We start from the raw sequence: 25,552 nt of genomic DNA, 5'->3' as shown, positions 1-25,552 counted from the left end.
TGGATTTATGCACATGCTTGTGCATTTTTAAACTGTAAATGTCAGCAGTAAGAAATGTCACTAACAAAAGCACTAAAAGAAAACCTTTACAGAAACAAATTAACATTTAAAAAAAAATAAAAATTTGGATATGAAGGCATATAAATATTAACAAGCATGTCATTTAATTACACAGAGATAAAAAAAAAAAAAACCCAAAAACATCAACAGTGGTGCTACACTTTGATTTACCCTAAAAAGCATTTACCCTAAATGATCCTTCTGTTGATTTTTGGTCAACCACCTAAACAACTGCCGTCTTTAATTCCTCTTTCTTCAGAAATGATTCGCTAGCATAGAGGTGCATCTCAAAAAATGAGAATATCGTGGAAAAAGTCATTTTTTTCTGTAATTTAATTCAAAAAGTGGAACTTTCATATATTCTAGATTCAGTACACATAAAGTGAAATATTTCAAGCTTGTTTGCAAGATTGTTTTAATCTTGATGATTACGGCTTACAGCTCATGGACATCAAAAATCCAGTATCTCAGAATATTTTAATAAGGAATTTATAATACAGGAACGTTAATTTATGCGCTGATACTCGGTCAGGGCTTTAATCCTTTTGCACAAATTACTGCATCGATGTGGTGTGGCATGCAGGCGATCAGCCTGTGGCACTGCTGAGGTGTTCTGGAAGTCCAGGTCGCTTTGATAGCGGCCTCCAGCTCGTCTGTATTGTTGGGTCTGGTGTCTCTCATAGATTCTCTGTGGGGTTCAGGTCAGGCGAGTCGGCTGGCCAGTCAAGCACAGTAACGCCACGGTCAGCAAACCAGTTACTAACAGTTTTGGCACTGTGGGCAGGTGTAGAGTCCTGCTGGAAAAGGAAATCAGCATCTCCATAAAGCTCGTCAGCAGACGGAAGCATGAAGTTCTCTAAAATCTCCTGGTAGACGCTGCATTGACTCTCCACTTGAGAAAACACAGTGGACCAACACCGGCAGATGACATGGCAACCCAAATCATCACTGACTGTGGAAACTTCACACTGGACTTCAAGCAACTTGGATTCTGTTCCTCTCCACTCTTCCTCCAGACTCTGGGACCTTGATTTCCAAATGAAACGCAACATTTACTTTCATCTGAAAAGAAGACCTTGGACCACTGAGCAACGGTCCAGTTCTTCTTCTCCTTAGCCCAGGTAAGACGCTTCTGACGTTGTCTCTGGTTCACGAGTGGCTTGACACTAGGAATGCGACATTGCGACATTTCTGTATTATAAATCCTTCATTCTAATATTCTGAGATACTGGATTTTTGATGTCCATGAGCTGTAAGCCGTAATCATCAAGATTAAAACAAAAAAAAGGCTTGAAATATTTCACTTTATGTGTAATGAATCTAGAATATATGAAAGTTCTACTTTTTGAATTAAATTACAGAAAAAAACGATCTTTTCCACGATATTAAAATTTTTTTGAGCTGCACCTGTAGCTAGCATTGCAGATAGTAAATATACCTGAGGTGTATTGAGGAGGAAAACTAGCTACGTTAGCTAACTGAACATCTTGCCAGAGCCCATGATGTCTAGACAGTCGGCACATGGATAACTAGTTGTGTTTGGAGCGTTTGTGTATCTTTGTACTGCAAACTCTGGTGGTTATAGTATGTGAATTATTTCTGAACAAATTCCACAATTGTAGATATTATGGGCTTAGCGTACTATATGATATATTATGCGTAGTTAGCTATCATAGCTAGTTTTCTTCCTCAATACACCTCAGTTCTACGTACTATGTGCACTGCTAGCTATTTGTTCGGCAGTTTACTGGAATATATTCCAGATTTTCCTGTGTTATACATTTAACCTTCTCAGGTCCACACCAACACAATTTGTGGTGTAGAAAAATAGCGTGCTGCTAATGATGGTATGATAGGGCTAGCATTATATTTTGAGTGATGTATAAGATCTAGCCAAGTTACCTGATGATCACTCCAATTCTGGCAGGTCTGAGATCTGTACGCTGCTGAACCAGAAGGATCGACCAAAAGTCGATGAAATTCTTGGAACCCATTCCCACCTAGCCTGCTGGAAATTACTATTCCCAAGACGAAGCTGAAGTTGATCTTGGATTGTGGCAGAGCCGGGGATGAGACAGGGCTCACGACTGCACTTCAGGTGTGTTATTCCTTCCACCAGCAGACACCTGGAGGCCATATTGACTGATCATAGACACTTACAGTACATTTGCACATCCTCAGGGCAGGACAGAGCAAATGTACACGTGCTTTACGCCAAATTCTGTATTGATTTCTGCATTTATTGGCATTACCTATTCCAAAGAAATGGATTAAAGAGCGGTTAAACAGTGACTGTTCACCTGCTCAAGACATTTGAAATTTATTTAACTATATGTATACATTTATACATGTAAACTAAGCATTACTATAAATACAATAATTCAAAATTTCCACTCATAGAACTAGAGAATTTACTTACAGCCCTGAAAATAACAACAATAATAATAATTTCTCTCAAAAGCATCTTTAGATTTAAAAATGTAAATCAGTGTGTGTAATATTTATTACTAGAATTTGATCTATTCTATTAAAGGATTCCAGAGTTTCTCAGATTGTTAAATAATTTCTGAACAAATTCCACAGTTCCCATGTAGACATTATGGGCTCTGGTAAGAAGCTTAGTTAGCGAACATAGCTAGTTTTCTTCCTCAGTTCTACTTACTGTGTGCGATGCTAGCTACTTTATTTGTCCTGTGGTTTGCTGCAATATATTTCAGAATATTTCTCTGATTGTTAAGGGACCAATAATAATGCTAATGACCGCCAATTTAAGTTTGCTAATGAGTACAGCCTGTGAAAGCTTTCCCATGGTGCCCCATGGTAGTGATGGGAATTCCGTCTCTTTTCAGTGAGTCAAAATCATTTGACTCAGCTCACCAATAAGAGATGACTCTTTTGGTTCATTGCCATTTATGCGTAAACAAGACAAAGTTTGTGAAATTTTGGGAGGATGAAAATCTCCCAAACAGGGTTGGATAACCTCATTCTCCCCAAATGGAAATTTCTGAAGTTTCAGATCTAGTGCAGTTGCGGCTTTTCTTTTGCTTCGTCGGTGCCATGTTGTAATTATCAAACACTGAGGTGCAGCACCACATTACATACACAGTAAAATCCCTAGTGTTGAATTAACACCCAGAGTGTTCATTTGTATCCAATGGACTTATATAAATACCGTAGGGTGTAAATTCAACACTGTGGGTGTTAAATCAACACTGGAGATTTTGCTGTGTATGATGTACGGGGCCGCTGTGATGGGCCATCAGCATGTAAATAACGAAGACATTTCTACCGAAATCGCTTATCCCGTAATAAACATTACAGACGTCCGCAGCAGAGCTTAATTTCAGCTCCTCCAAAATGTTGCACACCTGCGTTCCAGAAACTTTTTATGTGGATCCGGCACCTCTGTAGCAATATATGTGAAGCCTACAGTCACGCAGCATGCATTGTAGTGTGTCATGGCGAAAAGAAAGCCGTTATCAGTACCAGCATTTTTTACGAACGCAAACGACAACGACAGTGAGAAAACCGAGCAAAATACTAAATAGGCAAGAGTCCAAGAGAGTGAGTGGCAGCAGGTCACTGATGAAGCAGTTGAGCGACCGTTCCCACGACTAGCAATGATAACGCTAAACTGGATGTGGAAGGTTTTTAGAAGCGCTTACGAGGCTAAACGTTGTCAACCTGCGCACGGCTCTGAAAGTGAGATCGACTGCCCGGAATTAAATAGAGTTAACATCCCATGTCCAGTCATTCGGGCTTTTAGGGAGTACAGGAACTCAAATACACTAAAAGTTCCAGGAGGACTGACGTTGGCTGTTGTGAATACTACACCGAGTGGAGCGCGAGCATGATAAATAATTAACTGCACTTGAAGCTTTCGTAAAATGAAAAATTAAACACCCAAAACTGTATACGGTTCCATAACGAAGACCAACTGTATCTCGATACGTGAAGTTCTGGAGGGAACGTCGGACGGCGTGGCGCGGTGACGTAATGACGTGTGCCGTTAATCGATCTATGTTTATAACATGTAAAACGGGTACATGAAAGGAATATTCTAAAAGCGACTCATGTAAACACCATCACAATATTACATGTCTTATTCAGAATAAGGTCAATAATTAGATTACCGCTCTCCATATAAACGTAGTCAGTGTTCAGATAAATGACCCGGTTCAAAGAGCGACACATCACTATTTGGGAGGGTTTTGACACCGCTGGCTTTCCACACAGCGCTGATCTTCTCCGCGCCTTCCGCTTCACTCTGATTCACTTCAACCTGACTGTCAGTGCCCTTCCCCTGCGGAAAAGTCCCGAACTAACTATCTAACGGAAGTGCACGGCTCGTGTCTCCGGTAACATGTGGACTTTTCCCCGCGATGCCTGCGCCGAGGACGTGATTTCAGCGGAGTAGAAACACCGGCCAGGTACTGTAGGCAGGTAGGTGCTGGAGTTTCTCGCGAGAGTTGGTTATTGACTCGGTTCTGAGTCATATCAGAGTGTATCACTGATTTACATACTTAATAGAGAAAAACAAATAAGAGTTAAGCTTTCATTAGTGTGTTCATGCTGAAACGGGTGTGATGTGTGTTTAAGTAATGGGTAAAAGTAAAAGGGTCAGGTGTACACCTGGATGTCTCTTTAACCTAGAAATATGCATTAGTGTAAAGCCTTTAAAGCTTCACTCTCCATTGAAATGATTTTGGAAGGTTTTCAGGGGGATGTAGTTATATTAAAGGTTACCATCCTAATGTTTTACTCCTGAGCCTGTATGTGGAATAATCCATAACTCTATTTAATCACGAGTTCTCTAAATTTCAGATAAACATATAAGTGAGCTCTTTGTAATCGTAATGCCATTGCTGGTTTTTATTTATTCATTTATTTTTCCTGAATGCCTACACTTCACCTCTTAGGATTCTTTGTATTTCCATATCTTAACCCTTAGTATCCAGTCACTGCACCACATAGAAGCTGAGCTTATAGTACTTACAGGATTAAGGAGTGAAAGCTGAGTGCTATCCGCCATCATGGAAGGTAAAGGACGGATAAATACTCACTAGGGTTGGGCAAAACAAAACAAAACAGAACAGAACAATCAAATCACCAAGACTTTTTCACACAATATTACAGGGTGTCCTAAAAGTCTCCTAAGCAGGGGAAATGAACACTTTTTTTAATCAAAATGTCTTCCAAACTTTTTCATACTTTAGTTTATATTATCCATCCATTTTCTATACCGCTTATCCTTTTCTTCAGGGTCACGGGGGAACCTGGAGTCTATCCCAGGGAGCATCGGGCACAAGGCGGGGTACATCCTGGACAGGGTGTCAATCCATCGCAGGGCACAATCACTCACACATTCATACACTATGGACATGCCAATCAGCCTACCATGCATGTCTTTGGACTGGTGGAGGAAACCGGAGTACCCGGAGGAAACCCCCGCAGCACAGGGAGAACATGCAAACTCCACACACACAGGGCCACAGTGGGAATCGAACCCCCAACGCTGGAGGCGTGAGACGAACACGCTAACCACTAAGCCACCGTGCGCCCCTAGTTTATATCATATACATTTTTTTTCTTCTTCAGATAGCCTTTGACAAAAGAAGAACGTATTGAAATCATTCTCATCGCTGGATCAGGAAGCTGATGGATTTTAACGGGAAACACGGCAGGAACATCACACACACGACACCGTTGCAGACGTTCTTAACAAATTCAAAAAGACTGGAAGTGTTGCGGAACGACCGAGAAGTGGACGTCCACGAACATCCTCTGACGAAGACACAACCGACGTAGTGCTGGCAAACTGTACATAGTCCCGTACGTACGGAGACTTTTTGGGACACCCTGTAGACTGTACATCACGATATTCGCATTGTGCCGACAAAAAACTAGTGCTGAATTCAAATAAACCTGAATTTTTTCCAACTCTAATTGAAATTTTGCTGGTACGACACATTTCAAAGTCAGTTAATCAAATCAGATTTACCATGAGAACATGAGAGCACCCAAAACATTTCATGCCTGTTTGATTGGTTGATTGAAATGGCAACAAAAAAACGTTAAAATGAAATCCCCTGTGGCACAAATATTACTCTGAAGAAACTGTTGGTGTTAATAAGAATGCTAATATTGCTCGTGATGTCAGAAAAGTGTACCGCGACGTCAATTAATAATGTAATAGCAGTGTCATAACATCATATCGGCCATCCATAGTGCTAACGTTTAAGAATAGTATTTTGTCTAGTGTTTGTTTTACGAGGCTGCATTTCATTACTTATGGTCTTAGACGGCATGTGAGGAATAAAACACTTAGGGGAATGCTGTTCTAGGAAAGTAATCAATAACTGGGTGGTGTGACGCGACCCAGTGTGAAGTGTTAGCACTTGAAGTTGATTATTTTCCTATAACAGCACATCCTGAAGTGTTTTATTCAGCTTATACTACAACAATTTGCTGACTTTTTTGGAGCGTCAGTAAAACAAGTTAGGTCTGGTGATTATGTCGGTAACGGCACGGAGGATTAGCGGTTAGCACGTTGGCCTCGCACCTCAGCGGTTGGGGGATTGAATCCTGCCTCCTGCAAACTCTTTTGTCCTTTGACTTTCCCGTGGAAGAAAATCTAGTTGAAGCTTTTACCCTTGACTGTTACAAACCACTGGTACTGGAGACTCCTTCCATAAATGCTGCGAAACAAAAAAAAATCTCTTCACAGAGATATGACAAACATTGCCATTTGTTGATGTTTTTTCTGTTAAATAGCACATTTTTATTTTTAAATCTGTTAATTATCAGACTTAGATGATGTGTGCCGTATAAATCTCTGCAAGTTGTTACAATAGAGGCGAAAACGTATTTGAAATGAGCGCATTAATACAAGCGTCTGATTTATCTTGCAGCTGGAACTACTGCCAGATCTGCTGTTATAGAAAATTAATCAACACCTTCTAAACAAATAGATTACTAAGGCTCTTTATTTCTTTCCTTTTTTTATTTAAGATATGACCAAAGAGAATTTACGTACAACCTTTTCATAATAATTTAATAATCGCCCAAAAAAACATTTGTCTCAACGGTAGTCTGGCATTGACGGAGTTAGAAGGACCTTTTGAAGTCCCTCCAGCATTTATACAATTGAACAAAGGACTGTTGACATCTCAAAGACCAAAGTCCTGTGTGTGTGTGTAAGAGAGAGAGAGAGTGAGTGAGTGAGCGTGTGTGGGGGATGTGTTTTTCCCCACCACCTGGCACAACAAAGCCCTCATGGAAACTAGCCCTATAGTAGTGAGCAAATACGTCCACCTGCTCGCCCCCTCGTATTCCAAAAGCCCCTTAATAACCCTGTGGACAAGATCTAAGTCTCATGCAGGTTGTTAGCTCCTTCTTGATGACATGAACAGATCTGTCCTAAACGGTGAAGGTCAATCTGTGGCCCGCCCCTCCACATGCTTACCAGGCTGCGGCATCACAGGACTACGACTAATCCACTTAGCCTAATCAACTTTACGCTCTCTCCTACACGCACAACGCGTCCTCGCATTGCACTCGCCGTGGGCTGAACTCGGTCACGAGGCACAAACGTGACCTAGGACTTAGGAGGAGATTCGGTTTCTTTGGTTTTATTTTTGTCGTGTCTGATTTTGAAATGAGACTAAACAAAGTCTTAGGAAAACAGTCTCATGTGAGGCCATTGTTTGTGTCACTTCTGTGTTTGCAAAACAATGGCTGTATAAATGATCTCCAATACGAGACATAACACTAAGCATCTCAACAAGATCAGTCTAAATGAATCATTACTCAAGTTAAATTACAATTAGGGGTCTAGAGAGTCCAAAAATGTTTATCTTTAATCATGAAAAGGAAATGAGTTTAGAAATATGTCATTGAGAGCAACTGACCACACCTTACTTTAGAGTCCGTGCTGCAAATATGATTGCACTTAAATGATTTTTGGATATGTGCTGTGTTAAGGCTTCATTTTAGAGATGCACCGATACTAAATTTCTCAGCCGATACCGATAACAATCGATACCGATTATTCCGAGTGATATCGGCCGATACCGATAGTTCTGTCTTTTATGCCTTCTTTTAAATGAATAATAATTAATTCCACAATTAATGCAAATAAAAACTTTATTCTCTCCATTTCAACAAGTTGTTTGACAGTAACTGGTCTCATCAACAGAACACACATTACTCTAATGAACATGAACACATGAACTCAATTCTGAAGATTAAAGTAAGATTATTAATTATTGAATGTTATTAATTCATATTAACATTGACTGAATTATAAAAAAACCCCTCCTGTTAGTCTCACATTCACTCATCACAAACACAAGCATTTCTACTTCATCACTGAACGTCACACTGGTAATATATAATATACACTTTTTTATATATTAACATTAACTGGATATGAAATTTACTACTCTACAAATATAAGTTTCTGTGCAGTATATACTTTTTTGTCAACTCATCTTCATTTAAATCTTTCAACGGTGTACTGCAGCTTTAATTGAGCGCGAGCAGCTCGGCAAAAATAAACTTAGACTCGACGCTGAAACTCCCGCTTCACCGCTGCAGCGTCCGGTGTAAAATGTTAGCAGTGCAGAGCTTACAGAGCTTACAGACTGCAGTTTTGTCGTCATTCCACACAAGAGACATCATCTTTACACACAGCACGATATCGATCCCGCCCTCTTTTGATTGACAGGACGTAATCGGCCGATAGCGTGAAAAATCGCCTTTATCGGCCGATACCGATTATTGGCCGATACATCGGTGCATCTCTAGTTCATTTCCGTGGTGCAAAGTTTCAATCAGTCAGCACGTTCTCAATTATTAGCGATGGCGTATCACTCCACAGAGCCGTGCTGAACGTTTCTGCAAAAGTGCTACTAAAAGTGCTTTTAGCTGAATCCGCACAACACTGTTGAATTCTTTGTTCTGATTGGTCAGAAGGTGTTGATTACGATTTCTACTACAGCAGCTCTGACAGTAGATCCGGCTGCGAGACAAATCACAGGATTATATTAATGCGCTCTTTCTAATACGCTATCGTTTTCATTGTAACAACTCATATGGTTAGGAGATGTTCATTTAGCATTTTGGAAGGAGTCTCCAGTGCCAGTGCTTTGTAACAGTCTGAGGTAAAGCACCTTTTCAGACACAGGAAAGTCTTCAGGACGGATGGCATTGCGGATTCTTGGTAACATGACAAGCTTTTTATGTCTTATTAACTTACAGAGGAAAACGAGAGGCTGGTGGGGGAACTGTTTATATCTGCTGTTACATAAATGACAACAGGAACTAACTTGTTTCATCGATGTCCCACAACACTAACAATAAATGGATACGATGTATGGCGTCTCATTCTTTAATAAATAAATAAAGAGTTGTTAGCTGTAGAATGCGAGGAAAAAGACACTTTGGGGCATGATGTTATAGGAAAATAAACCGCTCTGGGCCGGGGCCACATCACTCAAACCTATCGTTGATGCCTTTTCTGTAACAGCACACTCCGTCAGGTTTTATTGCTTAGTTTTCATCTACAGTGAAATTATTATTTTGTCACCAGATGTTCAAGGGAGACTAAAACCAAAATGATCAAACTTGCGCACCACAAACCAACACACACAGTGCACATGCACAAACAGTTTATATAAGTTTAGAGTTTACATAATAACATTTTACAAAAGTCAGTCAATATGAAGGGATTGGTCTTTTGTTGTAGCAGCTATACAGCAAGAGGCTAATGGCCCCATTCATATTGAGCAAACACCTGCAGCCCGGGTCTTTACCTCTGAATGGAGCTCTTACTAACGCTTTAACGCCATTGACGTGAATTAGTTTTGTAACCCCCCAGCCCTCATCAAACTCGTACTGCGCTACCGGGTGCCAGACACAGCGTCGTCATCACAGGCAGGTCAACCTTTAAACACGCTCGGAGATACTTCCACTGGTATGTCAGTGGTAGATAAAATGATTATCAAACCCATTTCAAGACAAAAACTTGAAAAACGGTTTGGGGCTTGTCTCTACCATGTTAGAAAAGATATTTGGAAATGACGGATTTCTTCCAGTTACTTATTTATAGCAGTAAACCTCCTGCTACTATTTTCACTCTAAAACAACACAACCATAATAAGCACATATATACATTTCTTCTTTCACTAGCGTGTGTCAGATAGATGAGCGCTAGTGTGAATTTTAATAACTTGTCAATCATATAAGCCACGCCCTTAGTTCATGGCTAGGTCAGGGCGCATGATTTAAATCTAACATCAGCTCTACAAGACAGCATTTCCACTTTCAGAAAAGGGTCCAAGTAACTCTCCAAGAATGCTAGAGCCGTTTACCTTCCAAAGCATGCTCGAGGAACCATTTTTTGTACAGCAGAACACAAGCGAATTTGAATTTTTTTTGGAATAGTTTCCTAAGCCAGACTACTCTATCTGTATGGAACTTTTTATCACTCAGTGTGTCCAAGGACCACCTACTTTGACTGGCATTGTAAACAACCAATCACAGGCAATCATGTGACATGTCGGAGGAAACGATTGTGAGGACGCAAATCGCTTCAGACAGAAATGTTGAATTTGTTCCAAATCAGGATGCTGTGAATACTTTTCGAAAACATGATGGGGATCAATATCTAGATTTGTGTGAAAAGCTCATTGGTGTTCCCGTCAGAGTGATAAAAAGTGGAGCTAGAACTAATCAGTCCATATAGGATTTCACCGAGGGTTTTTTTTTGTAGTTATTGCTGACAAAAATGCTTGATATTGCTGCGGATTTTAAAAAATATATATATTTTTTTAATTTGAGATGCAACTTTAAATCTTACTTGAATTCCTAACAACAACTCACTTTTGTCTAGACTTGGATTGAAATGAGAGATCAGAATTTATGTTTTGTTATACTTGCAATTTATATGTATTGTTATGCGACGGAGCAGTTTTGTACGTGCACGACGCAGCGCCACAATTTCAGTCCCAGCAGCAAGCGACAAAGTGAGGTCATGTCAGTTGCCAAGCCTATGGTCTGTGTGGTCGGATGTTTCTTCAGTTCCCCGCTCACAACTCTAGTTTCTGCCTGCAACTTGTTCTCATTTATTGTTTGACATGCAAAAATGTCAGAACAATTTATAACCGTGGCTTCATCTTATTCCGTCATATACAGTACGACCTTTCATTAAATGTGTGTAGAGACGTTGTGAAGAAAAACAAAGCTTGGAAGGGAGTATCAGAGATCATTGGTGGGTCTGGTGCGTGTGTGTAATCAGTACATACAGGATTTCACGGCCAAAAATGCTTGGTTTTACTGTGGGTTTTTTCTGTTTTTTGCACTTTTTTTGGTAGAAAACTACTTGAATTGGCGAAAATGCAACTGCATGAAATTGTTTTGCACAGTCTTTTTCAGTGATGCTTGTTGGCAAATGAGACCTTTTAGCTGTACTCAAGTTCAACGCATATGAATATAAGAGGGTTGTGATAATGAGTCTTTATTAATCACGTATACATTACAGCACAGTGAAATTCTTTTCTTCGCATACCCCAGCATGTCAGGAAGTTGGGGTCAGAGTGCAGGGTCGGCCATGATGCAGCGCCCCTGGAGCAGAGAGGGTTAAGGGCCTTGCTCAAGGGCCCAACAGTGGGAGCTTGGCAGTGCTGGGGCTTGAACCCCCGACCTTCCGATCAGTAACCCAGAGCCTTAACCGTCAAGCCACATGGTGCATCTTGGCCCAAATCTACGGTATTTTAGAAAAATTGTAAAGCTCCTCCAAATATTGCAGCGTTTGCTTGATTTTGGTTATTTTCTGCGATTACAAAATCGCAAAATCCACAACTGTAATTAGGTACAGTTAGTTAGCTTGCTTATCTAATCTGCCGATGAAGCTAGTGTTTAGCCTGGCGCGTAACGTATAAATTAATCAACCAGTTTGCACACTGCACTGATGAGTGCGTCATCTAATTTGAGCGTAACTCTTTTGATTTAGAAGCTCTATATATATTTCAAATCCCAGCACTACTAAGCTGTCACTGCTGGACCCTTGAGTAAGGCCCTTAACCTTCAACTGCTCAGATGTATAAATGAGATAAATGTAAGTCGATCTGGATAAGGGCGTCTGCCAAATGCCTTAAATGTAATGTAATATATATAGCTACTGCCGTTTCTCATTAGAACTAAACAACAACAGTAAAACAACACTGGACAGGTCATGCCTACAAGTGACAACAGTAGCGGTTGCTACACATCCACAAGAGACAAAACGACACTTGCGTGTGAACGTAGAGTTATTCGGTTGCTTGTCAACCTGCGCTTTGTAAGACATTGTGTAGTCTGGTTACAAAAACCTGACCCGATACAACATAAACAAACCAACCTTTCACGCCTAGTATGCTTTGCTCCGATAGTGATTCACAACCCTGTCCTATAATGGCATCTTTTCTACTGAGAGACTATTTATATGCGTATTCACTCAAGCTCATATATATATATATATATATATATTTTTTAATTTGTCACTGTTGGCTTTCCATAGCCACTCATTCCTGAGAACCCGAGGCTGACCTTTAAGAATTCGTTAGCACCTTTTCCTGTGCCCTCCTCCCACGTCTCTTTAGAATAGCGTCGCCCTGCATGTTTCTAATATAAATAGAAGCAAGCTGCTGGAATACAGCCTAAGTGCTTATGTCACAGGCGAGCCGTGTCTCTCTCGATGCTCGATTGCTGTTTATTATGCAGCAGTGTGTCGAGTCTCTCGGGAGAATTAAGCAGTGAATCAAAAACAGGAAGAGGCCTGTCAGTGCACGCAGCAATGACTCAATGTTACTTTAATGAAGGTGTCCAATTAGAGCCAGAACGGGAAAAGAAGGTAGAGGACATGCGGTTAATAGCTAATAAGTTCAGAAGTGCAGTGTTCATGACACCATCCTCAAGTCTTTTTTTAACTGAACCTGCCAAGTGCTGTGTGTGATCTACAGGGGAAACAGCATGTGGAAGTGAGACAGGGTGTGAGAAAGGGTGTGTGTTGAGTGCACACACGATTTCTGAGTCTGTCTTGTACATGTTATTATGCAGGTCCAGGACCATGAGTGACCAAGCTGAGGATGTCAGCTTATTAACACCACAGGATGTGTCAGAGCCCCAGAAGGAGGAAGACACACACCACGCTCCACAATTCAGGCAAGTCGAGGCAAATGCTTCTTTAGTGTTTGAAGAGCTTTATATTTGTTAAGTGGTATTGTAATTGAATACAGGAAGTGTAGGAAATGTCTAACATCTTATCCAATAGAATTATTTAAAAGGGTGGGTCTGTGATTTTCTTGTGGTGAACACATCAATCAGTCAATGCCTTTATATATAATCTTTATATATAATGACAGCTTGTCTGTGCAAGATATTTTTGGCAAAGCTCCTGCACCAAATGTATTGGCACCCTTCAGGAGAAAGGGCTAAAAAAGGTTAATTGTTCCACCATTGCACATTGATTCAAATGTTCCATTCAAACCATTGAAGAAACTGGTTACTTTTCATCTGATATGTGATTTAAATCACTGCACATGTGCAAACCTAAGAAACTAAATATGTTTGAGAAGATCCAAATGTCCAGCCTTGTTAGACATGAAAGTCCGCGAGACTAATTGTAGGGGTGCCAATAATTTTGAGACCAGGGTGGTTTTGTTTTGTTTTAACAGAAAAAATTGCACTATTTAAGAAAACCTGGTGGGGGGAGGGGGGAAGGGGGGGAATTGTGTAGAAAATATACAGTGTCCTAATATGGTTTAGCTCAAAATATCACTCATTGCTGTCTTAAAGTCATTTGAATGAAGGGTGCCAATAATTCCAGAGTTGACTGTGCATCTTAAACAACATGTCCCTGTTACCTAGCTAAGGCCATTGCATCATCAAATTCCTCCATTTCAAAATGATGGACCATTACAGGTTATTGCAGTATACCACATTGCTGTTAAGTTCTCCATCCGGTTTCTTAGAAAGCGTTGATTAATTTCCTCTAATAGCAGCTCTGACCATAATATTAGCAGTTTCTAATACGTTATTGCATCTTTGTTTGGTAACAGCTTATTAACAGGAACTTGACTGGCAGATCTACATAATCTGCTAAAGTAGGTTATTTGACAAAGAAGTATAATCGTTGTTATGGTAAACGTTTGAAAGTATATTCAGTAACACGGTACATTAAGAGCCAGGGGGTGTAAACTTTTGAACAGGACGATCAGTGTAAATTGTTATTATGTTGTTTAAATATCGTTTTTTTTTTTTTCCATTTAGTACCGCCCCTCAGATGCTAAATAAGATAGTCTCCCAGAAGACAAAATACTAACAATTTACACCGATCGTCCTGTTCAAAAGTTTACACCCCCCCCGGCTCTTAATGTATCGTGACGCGTTCTTGAGCATCAGTGAACGTTTGGACCTTATGTAATAGTCGTGTACGAGTCCCTCAGTCGTCCTCAGTGTGAAAAGATGGATCTCAACATCATATAGTCACTGTTAGAAAGGGCTCAAATGTGCAGAAGATGCTGGAAAAGTAAAGAATGTGCAGGACCTGGAGGATTTTTCTGAAGAACAGTGGGCAGTTTAACTGCTCGGGACAAACAAGGGACTCATGAAGAACTCTCACAGAACATAAACACAGTCGCTGATCGTCCAGGTAACGCCACACAGTATTAAGAATCAAGGGTGTGTAAACTTTTGAACGGGGTAATTTTTATAAATTCAGCTATTATCTTGTCTTGTGGACTATATGTAAACATCTGTTATGTGAAATAGCTTCTTCAGTACAGCACTAAATAAACAACAACATGAGATTGTCATGTTCCCTGTTATTATTTTGTTAACAGTATTAATATTTAGCAGATTCTGCAAGGGGTATGCAAACTTTTGGGCACAACTGTATATAACAATGTATAATGCCTGTAGAATCAAACCTTATACCCAGTTTTTCAGCCTTTGTTACATTTTTACACTCTTTTTTTGCCCCCTTAGTCATTTATGAAGTGTGCACTGTAGTGATGTAGCTTTATTTACGTTGCTAGTGCTGTTAATGTTTAATCAGCTGAGGATTTGATGCTGTATAATGCGTATAGATACGATCCAAAATGTCAGTTAGAGGAATTTAATGTAACATAACCCTTTTCAGTGACTACCATACACTCTCAATTACATGAATCACTTCATAACAACCAGTCTTCATTTCCTTTAAATACTCTCTTAACAGAGACTACTTAGTAACACACATCCTGAAGCATGTCCTGCCCTGATGATCTGAGTGCTCTGGCTAATTGTTTGTACAGGACAGAATGTTCTGTTCATATTTTGTCGTAACTTGATAAAGTTATGGGTGTGAGTGGTTTATGTCATAGCCAGCCACAGGGCACGTCACGCAATCTACAGGAACATGTTTCACCTCCGGATTTGGCTGGACAGCATGCTGCTGGATCTCACCTTCGAGTGCAGCGACAGTCACCTTCACAGAGAGACTCACTTCAGGCCCGTTACAACAGCACTGGGTTTGGTTTCACTCAGGAATCTGCTGGTTTGATGCTCTTTGGCCCTGGATGAATTATTGACAGCAGGATGGTTACTCATGGCCTCAAGGACAGATTCCCTTTCTCATGTAGCTGCTTACCTTATAATTAACTTTTGCTATCAAAAAGCAGTGTCACTCAGGGTCTGTCTATACAGTGAGGGAAAAAAGTATTTGATCCCCTGCTGATTTTGTACGTTTGCCCACTGACAAAGAAATGATCATTCTATAATTTTAATGGTGGATTTATTTGAACAGTGAGAGACAGAATAACAACAAAAAAATCCAGAAAAACGCATGTCAAAAATTTTATAAATTGATTTGCATTTTAATGAGGGAAATAAGTATTTGACCCCCTCTCAATCAGAAAGATTTCTGGCTCCCAGGTGTCTTTTATACAGGTAACGAGCTGAGATTAGGAGCACACTCTTAAAGGGAGTGCTCCTAATATCAGCTTGTTACCTGTATAAAAGACACCTGTCCACAGAAGCAATCAATCAGTCATATTCCAAACTCTCCACCATGGCCAAGACCAAAGAGCTCTCCAAGGATGTCAGGGACAAGACTGTAGACCTACAGAAGTCTGGAATGGGCTACAAGACCATTGCCAAGCAGCTTGGTGAGAAGGGGACAACAGTTGGTGCAATTATTCGCAAATGGAAGAAGCACAAAAGAACTGTCAATCTCCCTCGGCCTGGGGCTCCATGCAAGATCTCACCTCGTGGAGTTGCATTGATCATGAGAACAGTGAGGAATCAGCCCAGAACTACACGGGAGGATCTTGTCAATGATCTCAAGGCAGCTGGGACCATAGTCACCAAGAAAACAATTGGTAACACACTACGCCGTGAAGGACTGAAATCCTGCAGCGCGCGCAAGGTCCGCTGCTCAAGAAAACACATATACATGCCCGTCTGGAGTTTGCCAATGAACATCTGAATGATTCTGAGGACAACTGGGTGAAAGCGTTGAGGTCAGATGAGACCAAAATGGAGCTCTTTGGCATCAACTCAACTCGCCGTGTTTGGAGGAGGAGGAATGCTGCCTATGACCCCAAGAACACCATCCCCACCGTCAACCATGGAGGTGGAAACATTATGCTTTGGGGGTGTTTTTCTGCTAAGGGGACAGGACAACTTCACCGCATCAAAGGGACGATGGACGGGGCCATGTACCGTCAAATCTTGGGTGAAAACCTCCTTCCCTCAGCCAGGGCATTGAAAATGGGTCGTGGATGGGTATTCCGGCATGACAATGACCCAAAACACACGGCCAAGGCAACAAAGGAGTGGCTCAAGAAGAAGCACATTAAGGTCCTGGAGTGACCTAGGCAGTCTCCAGACCTTAATCCCATAGAAAATCTGTGGAGAGAGCTGAAGGTTCGATTTGCCAAACGTCAGCCTCGAAACCTTAATGATTTGGAGAAGATCTGCAAAGGGGAGTGGGACAAAATCCCTCCTGAGATGTGTGCAAACCTGGTGGCCAACTACAAGAAACGTCTGACCTCTGTGATTGCCAACAAGGGTTTTTAAACCAAGTACTAAGTCATGTTTTGCAGAGGGGTCAAATACTTATTTCCCTCATTAAAATGCAAATCAATTTATAACATTTTTGACATGCGTTTTTCCGGATTTTTTTGTTGTTATTCTGTCTCTCACTGTTCAAATAAATCTACCATTAAAGTTATAGACTGATCATTTCTTTGTCAGTGGGTAAACATACAAAATCAGCAGGGGATCAAATACTTTTTTCCCTCACTGTAGGTGCCTTTTGGTTGAGGTTCCTGAACCTAAAGAGATTTGGAAATCTCCCACATGAGAGTTCCTGAATAAGTTGCCAATTTACAATTCAGCCACTCCGCAGTGACCATGACCCAAATTGAAGGAGTGCCACATTATGTCCTGAGTGGCGCAACAGAAACGAATCAGTCTGGCAACATGAGGTTGCAAGTTCACATCCCAACATTTCCACATCCTTCCGTGACAAGGAGTCCAACAGAGCAAAACCGGCCGTACTCACGGGGTGGGAGGGATGGCGTTACTCTTCTTTCCTGACAATCAGAGCAATACTAGCCAGGCGTCTATGAGCTCCTGTATGTAGAAGATGGCAGATAGTGCTTTCCTTAAAGTGTGTCCAGCTGAGAACCTTTTAGACGAGACAAAAAAAAACGTACCGCATCAGTTTGTCAATCGTTCTGTAAACAACCCAGAAGTGTCAGAAACCAAACATAAGATGCTCAGAAGAAGGCAATACTTCTTTCTGATTAGAACTAGGAGTAGGTAAACAGTGAGTACATGAGGAAGTAATGAGTATCAAGTTAGTAGTAAGTAGTACTCTAGTGATGGGAACTTCTGGTTGAGTGGGGACACCAGTGCAAGATAAGTGCAAGAAAAATTGGATGGCCATTGTCCAAATGGTCAACTTCATTTCCATGGTGATGGCGACATCTCTGTTAGTGTAGTATTCCATCAGGACTTTAGCCGAGTAAGCCCAGTCCTGGAATTTGACCTCACAACCTTCCGGTCATTAGCTGAGCTTCAACTGCCCTCACGAGTTACCCGTATGTCCTCTTATGAGGAAACATATGCTTTGGGATGCTGTTGTGCTTTCCATTAAACGTTTATTAGTTGCATGCGCACTCACACAATCTGTCTGTCTATTAAAAACTCACACACATCAGACTTGCTCTCAAATACATCACCACACGTCCCCTTCTGTCAGCGCTCTATTACATAAAATAACCCCTGCGGCTGTCAGTCAGAAGCTGTATTAGATTGCTGAAAGAGGATGACTAATGGAGCAAGACCTTGCCAGCTGCACTTACTTCCTGTCAGCTAAAGTAAGGTCATATAGAGAGGAAGGTGACAGACAGTGGAGCTCACTTTCAGGCAGGCTGCTGCTCTGTTGGCTCACCGCCAGCTCCTCCTGTCCTCTTAGTCGTTTCTGACGGGCTTTCTGAGCCAGTGCAAGGACACGCTGACTGATGACGTCTCGAAGAAATTCAATACCGTTAAGGATCCAAGTGATAAAGAGCGTCTCTAACTAGGTGCTTTGTACGGGATGTGATTTTTGCACGCTCAACAAACAGGCACAAGCAACGTAGAATTTTAAAGGCTGCGTTTATCGCGTTAAATAAGGGCTGTCTCAAAGATAGATAAAAAAAATGTGATGTAAAATAGATAAATACATGTCAGCGTATGTCATGTATGTGAACTGCCGAATGGAATGATTAAAGTGGAGTGAAAATAACTTATTTTAAATGACATATGCCTGGTATTTAAAAGATACAGTAAATATGCAGCTGAAGAGCTGATTATTATTCAAGAGTTGAATGGCTGGTAAGGTCGTACTTACGAGAATGTTTGCACAAATATTTATGCAAATTAGCCAAACTGCTTCGGGTTGTGAAAATAGAACATCGCTATATATAACTAAATACCACAGCACCGTTGAATTCTCAATTCTGGTTGGTCAGAGTAGTTTCTATAATAACAACTTGCAGAAGAAAATGGTGGACGTATGACTGATGCTTCACATTAACGTGTAAAAATGTCGATATAGTGTTTTCTGTGAGGAGACGTTTATATTGGGTTGCTGGAAGGAGTCTCCAGTGTCAGCACTTTGCATCACTTCAACCAACACTTATTTTTTGTCTTACGTGCGTAAAAAGCTGATAACAGGAACTAACTTTAACTAAACGATATTAAATATTACTATAAATTGATTTAAAAAAAAAGTCTTTAATTACATGTAAAACACCGCGGTTTAAGAGTGATGAAACACTTCAGCTCGTACTGGTACTGGAAAACGTTTGTAGTGGTGACGTTAACGCCGCTCTATGTTGTCGTTGATTATTTTCCTATAACCGCATACCCCACTGCGATTTATTTGCTACTTATAAACATGTAATAATATGTGTAAAATTGTGTAATCATTCAAATTGCCCTTGAAAGTAAATGGTTGTATAGAAAATCTCTATATTGTGATATACTTCAAGCTTTTTTTCCACGTTAGTTACTATGTATTATCATTACCTTGTCATCCATCTGCCAAGTGTGCATCGTATTACTGTTTAAGGTGTAGTAATGATCGGATTGTAGCACCAAATATAGCTGTAGGGTCATTCCATCTCAAGAGGTCCAATGCAGGTTGCGCAACCATTTCATAATTTGATTACCTCTATGTATTGGCATTACAAAACCAGCAAGTTTTTTAAAAACGTTTTATTTTACTTTGTTTAACTACAGTGGCCATGTATTGTGTCATGGTACACTTCAAATTTTTGGTTATACAGTTGTTTACAGAAACCTTAATATCTTGGCTCGGGATGGTCCTAACTCCTTTGAACAAAAACTGACCTCTAGAGCACATTACAAGTTTACATTACATTTACATTTATGCATGACATTACATTTACATTTATTCAATTAGCAGACGCTTTTATCCAAAGAGGAAATACAAGCAAAGTGACATCTCGTATATAAACCTTTTGCACATCCTTGTTCCTGAGACTTAGAACTTAAGTCCAAATATAATGCTCAAGGTTGCTCACAGTTCCACGTTTACAGTCAATTTAAAATAGGAAGGGTTCGAGTATCAGTCTTAAGTTGTTTGTTAGGGGTAAGTATAGTGTGCATGCGGAACATTTCAGGTTTGAGACTTCTCTCTTCTTTTTCTTTTTTTTTGTTTCTTTTTTTTAATTTCTTTTTTTTTATGGAGGTGTGAAAGTGAATATCTCTGGTGGAGGACCAGATATGAACCTGAAATTTGGACAGAAATAAGTCCTTTGTAGTAGCGACAATCAGGAAGTTATAGCAGTTCGCGAAGAGATGGGTTTTGTGTTGTGTTTCAAAGGAGGAAATGGAGGACATTACGTGCAAATGCTACGTATAGTTACATATTAAACACATTCATACTGTAAAAGTGTTATCTGAGATGTTTATGACTTACTGTTTTTACTCTTACTGTTTAATCTTTACAAGCGCCATATCCCTTGGGCTACATTTACTTCTGCATTATACTCCCTATAGACAATTACCCACATGACTTACATTTCCAGCTTGTCTTTAAATGTTTTTCATAGCGTTCACCTCGCAGGCAGCAGAAGGCTCTAAAAATGATAAACTGCCCCTTTAATATCAGTCTCAACAGGTCTTGCCCAGTAACAGTACCTCACAGCGACTGGACTTCCATTCTAATCACTTTGACTTCCTACTATCAGACTAAATATGTTTATAACACATAATATCCTTCAACATTCTCCACTTCTCTGCTCTTATATCAGGGTGCATCTGTTTGACGAGCTGTCCTGTGAGGACGTCAAGAAGTGCACCAGAGGCTTGGTGAGTGTGTATGTACAAGTAAAATAAGATGTTCCTAATCTATGAATCAGAATAAGACAATACTTAGTGTGAGTGATAATCTATTACAGGCTAAAAAGGCAGTTATGTAAGGAGTAACACACGACGGGCCGTGCTGTTTCATTTGAAAATATCGCACACCTTCTGACCAATCAGATTCGAGCATTCAAGTGCGCTGTGGTATAAAAATAAAACTACCACAGTGTGTCATTAAACAGACACCGAGGAGCCGTCGCTGGCCCGATTTAATGTAAATCTGACATGCGTTTAAAGCATTTGTAGAATAAATGATGAGTAACAGCCTTATCTGGTGTGTTCTATAGTCTTATCGTCACCTCAACAATAAAAAAAAATCCATTCTTGCACAGTAGCGTGTTTAGACAGGAAGTCATCAAGCTGTAGGTCAAGGCCACAGGGAGTTAAAAATCACATGACCTCCAGTCAAAAGAGTGATGCGTGTGTTGACCTTGATTAGCACTCATAAAACTCTGATACGAATAAAGTGTCGTTAAACATTACTGTAACTCACATGTTATTGAACTGTTACTGACTCACGCTCAGCCTGTCTTCTGTAGAAACAGTGGTGTGTGTGTGTGTGTGTGTGTGTGTGTGTGTGTAGTGTAGTGTGAGGCAGGAAGCACCAGTGTGGTAAAGAGTTCACATGCTAGTGCAAGTCTGCAAGCTTTTTCCGCCAAGGTGCAGTGGGAGTATCTGCAGAGAGAGAGAGGGAGAGGGGGAGAGAGAGAGAGAGAGAGAGGGAGAGAGAGAGGGAGAGAGAGAGGGAGAGTGAGAGAGAGAGAGGGGGAGAGAGAGAGAGAGAGAGAGAGAGAGCGAATCATTCAGTCAGTCAGAGACTGCAATGAGAGAGTGGGAGATAAAGGAAGAGAGAAATAGAGAAAGAGGTAGAGAGACAGACAGCGAGAGAGAGAGAGAGAAAGATAGGTAGAGAGACAGACAGTGAGAGAGAGAGAGAAATAGAAAGATAGGTAGAGAGACAGACAGTGAGAGAGAGAGAGAGAAATAGAAAGATAGGTAGAGAGACAGACAGCGAGAGAGAGAGAGAGAGAAATAGAAAGATAGGTAGAGAGACAGACAGCAAGAGAGAGAGAGAGAGAAATAGAGAGAGAGAGAAATAGAAAGATAGGTAGAGAGACAGACAGCGAGAGAGAGAGAGAGAGAAATAGAAAGATAGGTAGAGAGACAGACAGCGAGAGAGAGAGAGAGAGAAATAGAAAGATAGGTAGAGAGACAGACAGCGAGAGAGAGAGAGAAATAGAGAGAGAGGTAGTGAGAAAGACTGAAAAAGAGCAATAAAGAGAGAGAAAGAAAAAAGAGAGACAGAGAAAGAAGAGAGGGAGAAATAAAAACAGGTAGAAAGAAAGACAGAAAGAAGGAGAAAGTGAGAGATAGAGAGAGGGGAATGTGAGAAAGACAGAGAGAGAGAGAAAGAGAGTGAGGCGACAGAGAGAGAGGTAGACATGCAGAGAGAAAGATTGTGTGTGTGTGAGAGCGAGAGAGAGCGAGAGAGAGTGAGAGAGAGAGAGAGCTAATTGGTGAAGCGCTTGTGTAACCAGAGTAAGTGGAGGCAGGATCAGTTCACAGGAACAGAAACAGATCTCAAGAGGCCTGGGAGAGAAGAAAGAGATACTGGATACCTGCAACACGCTGACCACACGCACACACACACACACACGCACACTCACACGCACACACACACACGCACTCTCTCTCTCTCTCTGAGTCGGAGAGGCACAGTGTGTGTGTATGTGTGTGTGTTGGTGTCAGTGTTGTCAGCATGCTGAATTTGGTGCAGAGCTCCCGGCCGCTGAGAGAGAAAAGTAGGCTGCAGGGAAGCTGTGTGCACGAGCTCATCTCTCTCCCTCCAGCCTCGTCCTCCTCCCACACCGTCAGCAAGTACAACTCACAGTACCACAAACTCTTCCACAACGTCCCCAAGGACGAGGACCTCATGAAGGGTGAGTCTGAGTGTATGTGTGTGTGTGTGTGTGTGTGTGTGTGTGTGTGTGTTTCTTAATGTCACTTATCTGCATTGTATTCAATTCCTTAACCTTTCATAACCAGGAGTATTCAATAGTTTCATGTATTACTATTTATTTACATATTTACATATGTTTACACGTCTTCCTCCGTGTCCGTGTGAGTGGGAGCAAAGGTTTGCATACCCAAAGTACGAAATGTAAAGCAGCGTGTACCGCGTTAAAGACATGTAGTGTGTTAGGTTTCACAGAAAGATATTTAAAAAGAAGTTTAAATTAAAAAAAAGTTCCCTAATTTCTCCATCTGGGGATTAATAAAGTATTATTTTATCTTAAATAAAAAGTCAGTTTGCTTTTCTTTTGCCTTTATGATTTCCTAATTCGTAATATTCCCCGTTTGTCCTGATACACACTGTTACCGTGTAACTGTTCTCAGATGTCACACACTTCAGATCACTTCAAAATTGTTTTTTTTTGTTGTTGTTGTTGTTGGTTTTTTTTAAACTATTGTTTTGTTCCTATAAATACATGTTTTTGTGGATAAATACTAAAATACAGATTATTTATTTCCACCAATAACCCATGGGGGGTGCAAACTTTTGCACTCACTGTACTTTCTTTTATGGTGAACATATAAGAATTAGCTGTTGTGTTAGCGGTGTGTCTTCTTCCAGTGTGTTGTGGTGTTTCTGAGTAAACGTAATGATGTTACTCTCTTAATGGAATATATCATGCGTTTTTGACATTATTCTTAAATAAACATCATAAAAGAGAATAAGAGTGACCCCACTGTCTGAATTAAAGCCTGCAGTTTCTTAAAGGGACGTGCGTTATTGTTTTTGTTCCTTTCTTGTTTTCTTCTGCTCTCGACTTAATTTTCTCATGATCTCGACCTAACAAAAGTTGTTGGGGTTTTTTTCAGATCTCGACTTAATTTACTTCTGATCTCGACATTAAAGTTGTTTTCACGTGATCCCGACTTAATTTTCTTGTGATCTCGACATTAAAGTTGTTTTCACGTGATCCCGACTTAATTTTCTTGTGATCTCGACATTAAAGTTGTTTTCACGTGATCCCGACTTAATTTTCTTGTGATCTCGACATTAAAGTTGTTTTCACGTGATCCCGACTTAATTTTCTTGTGATCTCGAAATAGAAGTTTTCACGTGATCTCGACTTAATTTTCTTGTGATCTCGACATAACAAAAGTTGTTTTCACGTGATCCCGACTTAATTTTCTTGTGATCTCGACATTAAAGTTGTTTTCATGTGATCCCGACTTAATTTTCTTGTGATCTCGACATAGAAGTTTTCACGTGATCTCGGCTTAATTTTCTTGTGATCTCAACATAGAAGTTTTCACGTGATCTCGACTTAATTTTCTTGTGATCTCAACATAGAAGTTTTCATGTGATCTCGACTTAATTTTCTTGTGATCTCGACATAGAAGTTTTCACGTGATCTCGACTTAATTTTCTTGTGATCTCAACATAGAAGTTTTCATGTGATCTCGACTTAATTTTCTTGTGATCTCGACATAGAAGTTTTCACGTGATCTCGACTTAATTTTCTTGTGATCTCGACATAGAAGTTTTCACGTGATCTCGACTTAATTTTCTTGTGATCTCGACATAACAAAAGTTGTTTTCACGTGATCTCGACTTAATCCTCCACTTAATTTTCTTATGATCTCAACATAACAGAAGTTGTTTTCACGTGATCTCGACTTAATCCTCCACTTAATTTTCTTGTGATCTCGACGTAACAGAAGTTTTCACGTGATCTCGACTTAATTTACTTGTGATCTTGACATAACAGAAGTTGTTTTCACGTGATCTCGACTTAATTTACTTGTGATCTTGACATAGAAGTTTTCACGTGATCTTGACTTAATTTACTTGTGATCTCAACATAACAGAAGTTGTTTTCACGTGATCTCGACTTAATCTCCACTTAATTTTCTTGTGATCTCGACGTAACAGAAGTTGTTTTCACGTGATCTTGACTTAATTTACTTGTGATCTCGACATAACAGAAGTTTTCACGTGATCTCGACTTAATCTCCACTTAATTTTCTTGTGATCTCGACGTAACAGAAGTTGTTTTCACGTGATCTTGACTTAATTTACTTGTGATCTCGACATAACAGAAGTTTTCACGTGATCTCGACTTAATTTACTTGTGATCTCGACATAACAGAAATTGCTTTCACGTGATCTCGACTTAATTTCCTTGTGATCTCGACACAGTAAAATAGTTGCTTTCTCCTGATCTCGACATAACAAAAGTTGTCTTCTCGTGATCATGACCTCATTTTTCTGCGTACTCGACTGTCGTGTTTATTGTTCTAGAGGCAGCAAAAGCTTCGCGCAATCCCACAGCATCATAGATGAACAAATTTGCTTTTACTTTGATCAGAGACTCACTCAAGCTGAAATAGCTCTATATCTCTCAGTGACTGACTTCCACGTGAGTGTCCGACACTCGAGAAGGGGACACTCCCCTCTCTCGTAATACGGAGATAGAGTCCATCTCTACAGCGGGCAGTTATTACATTCATGATGGCG

The 25,552-nt window shown here is 40.4% G+C and overlaps 1 protein-coding gene across 5 annotated transcripts in view; it reads left to right on the top strand.

The window, feature by feature from the left end:
* The first annotated feature begins 4,283 nt into the window (after window positions 1–4,283).
* Window positions 4,284–25,552, top strand: part of gramd2aa (GRAM domain containing 2Aa) — a 36,075-nt gene continuing 14,806 nt past the window's right edge. The window contains exons 1-4 of one of the 5 annotated variants that reach the window (XM_053634769.1): window positions 4,284–4,490; window positions 13,159–13,263; window positions 20,913–20,970; window positions 22,802–22,964. In XM_053634769.1, coding sequence (XP_053490744.1) covers window positions 13,169–13,263; window positions 20,913–20,970; window positions 22,802–22,964 — 316 coding nt within the window. In that variant the 5' untranslated portion in view covers window positions 4,284–4,490; window positions 13,159–13,168. Of the gene's footprint in view, window positions 4,504–12,848; window positions 13,264–20,912; window positions 21,931–21,974; window positions 22,965–25,552 lie in introns of those variants that run through there. The other 4 variants (XM_053634768.1, XM_053634770.1, XM_053634767.1 and 1 more) reach the window with 4 other exon arrangements.

Source organism: Ictalurus furcatus, chromosome 10, assembly GCF_023375685.1.
Source record: "Ictalurus furcatus strain D&B chromosome 10, Billie_1.0, whole genome shotgun sequence".
NCBI lineage: Eukaryota > Metazoa > Chordata > Actinopteri > Siluriformes > Ictaluridae > Ictalurus > Ictalurus furcatus.
This window is presented reverse-complemented; position numbering and strand designations above follow the sequence as displayed.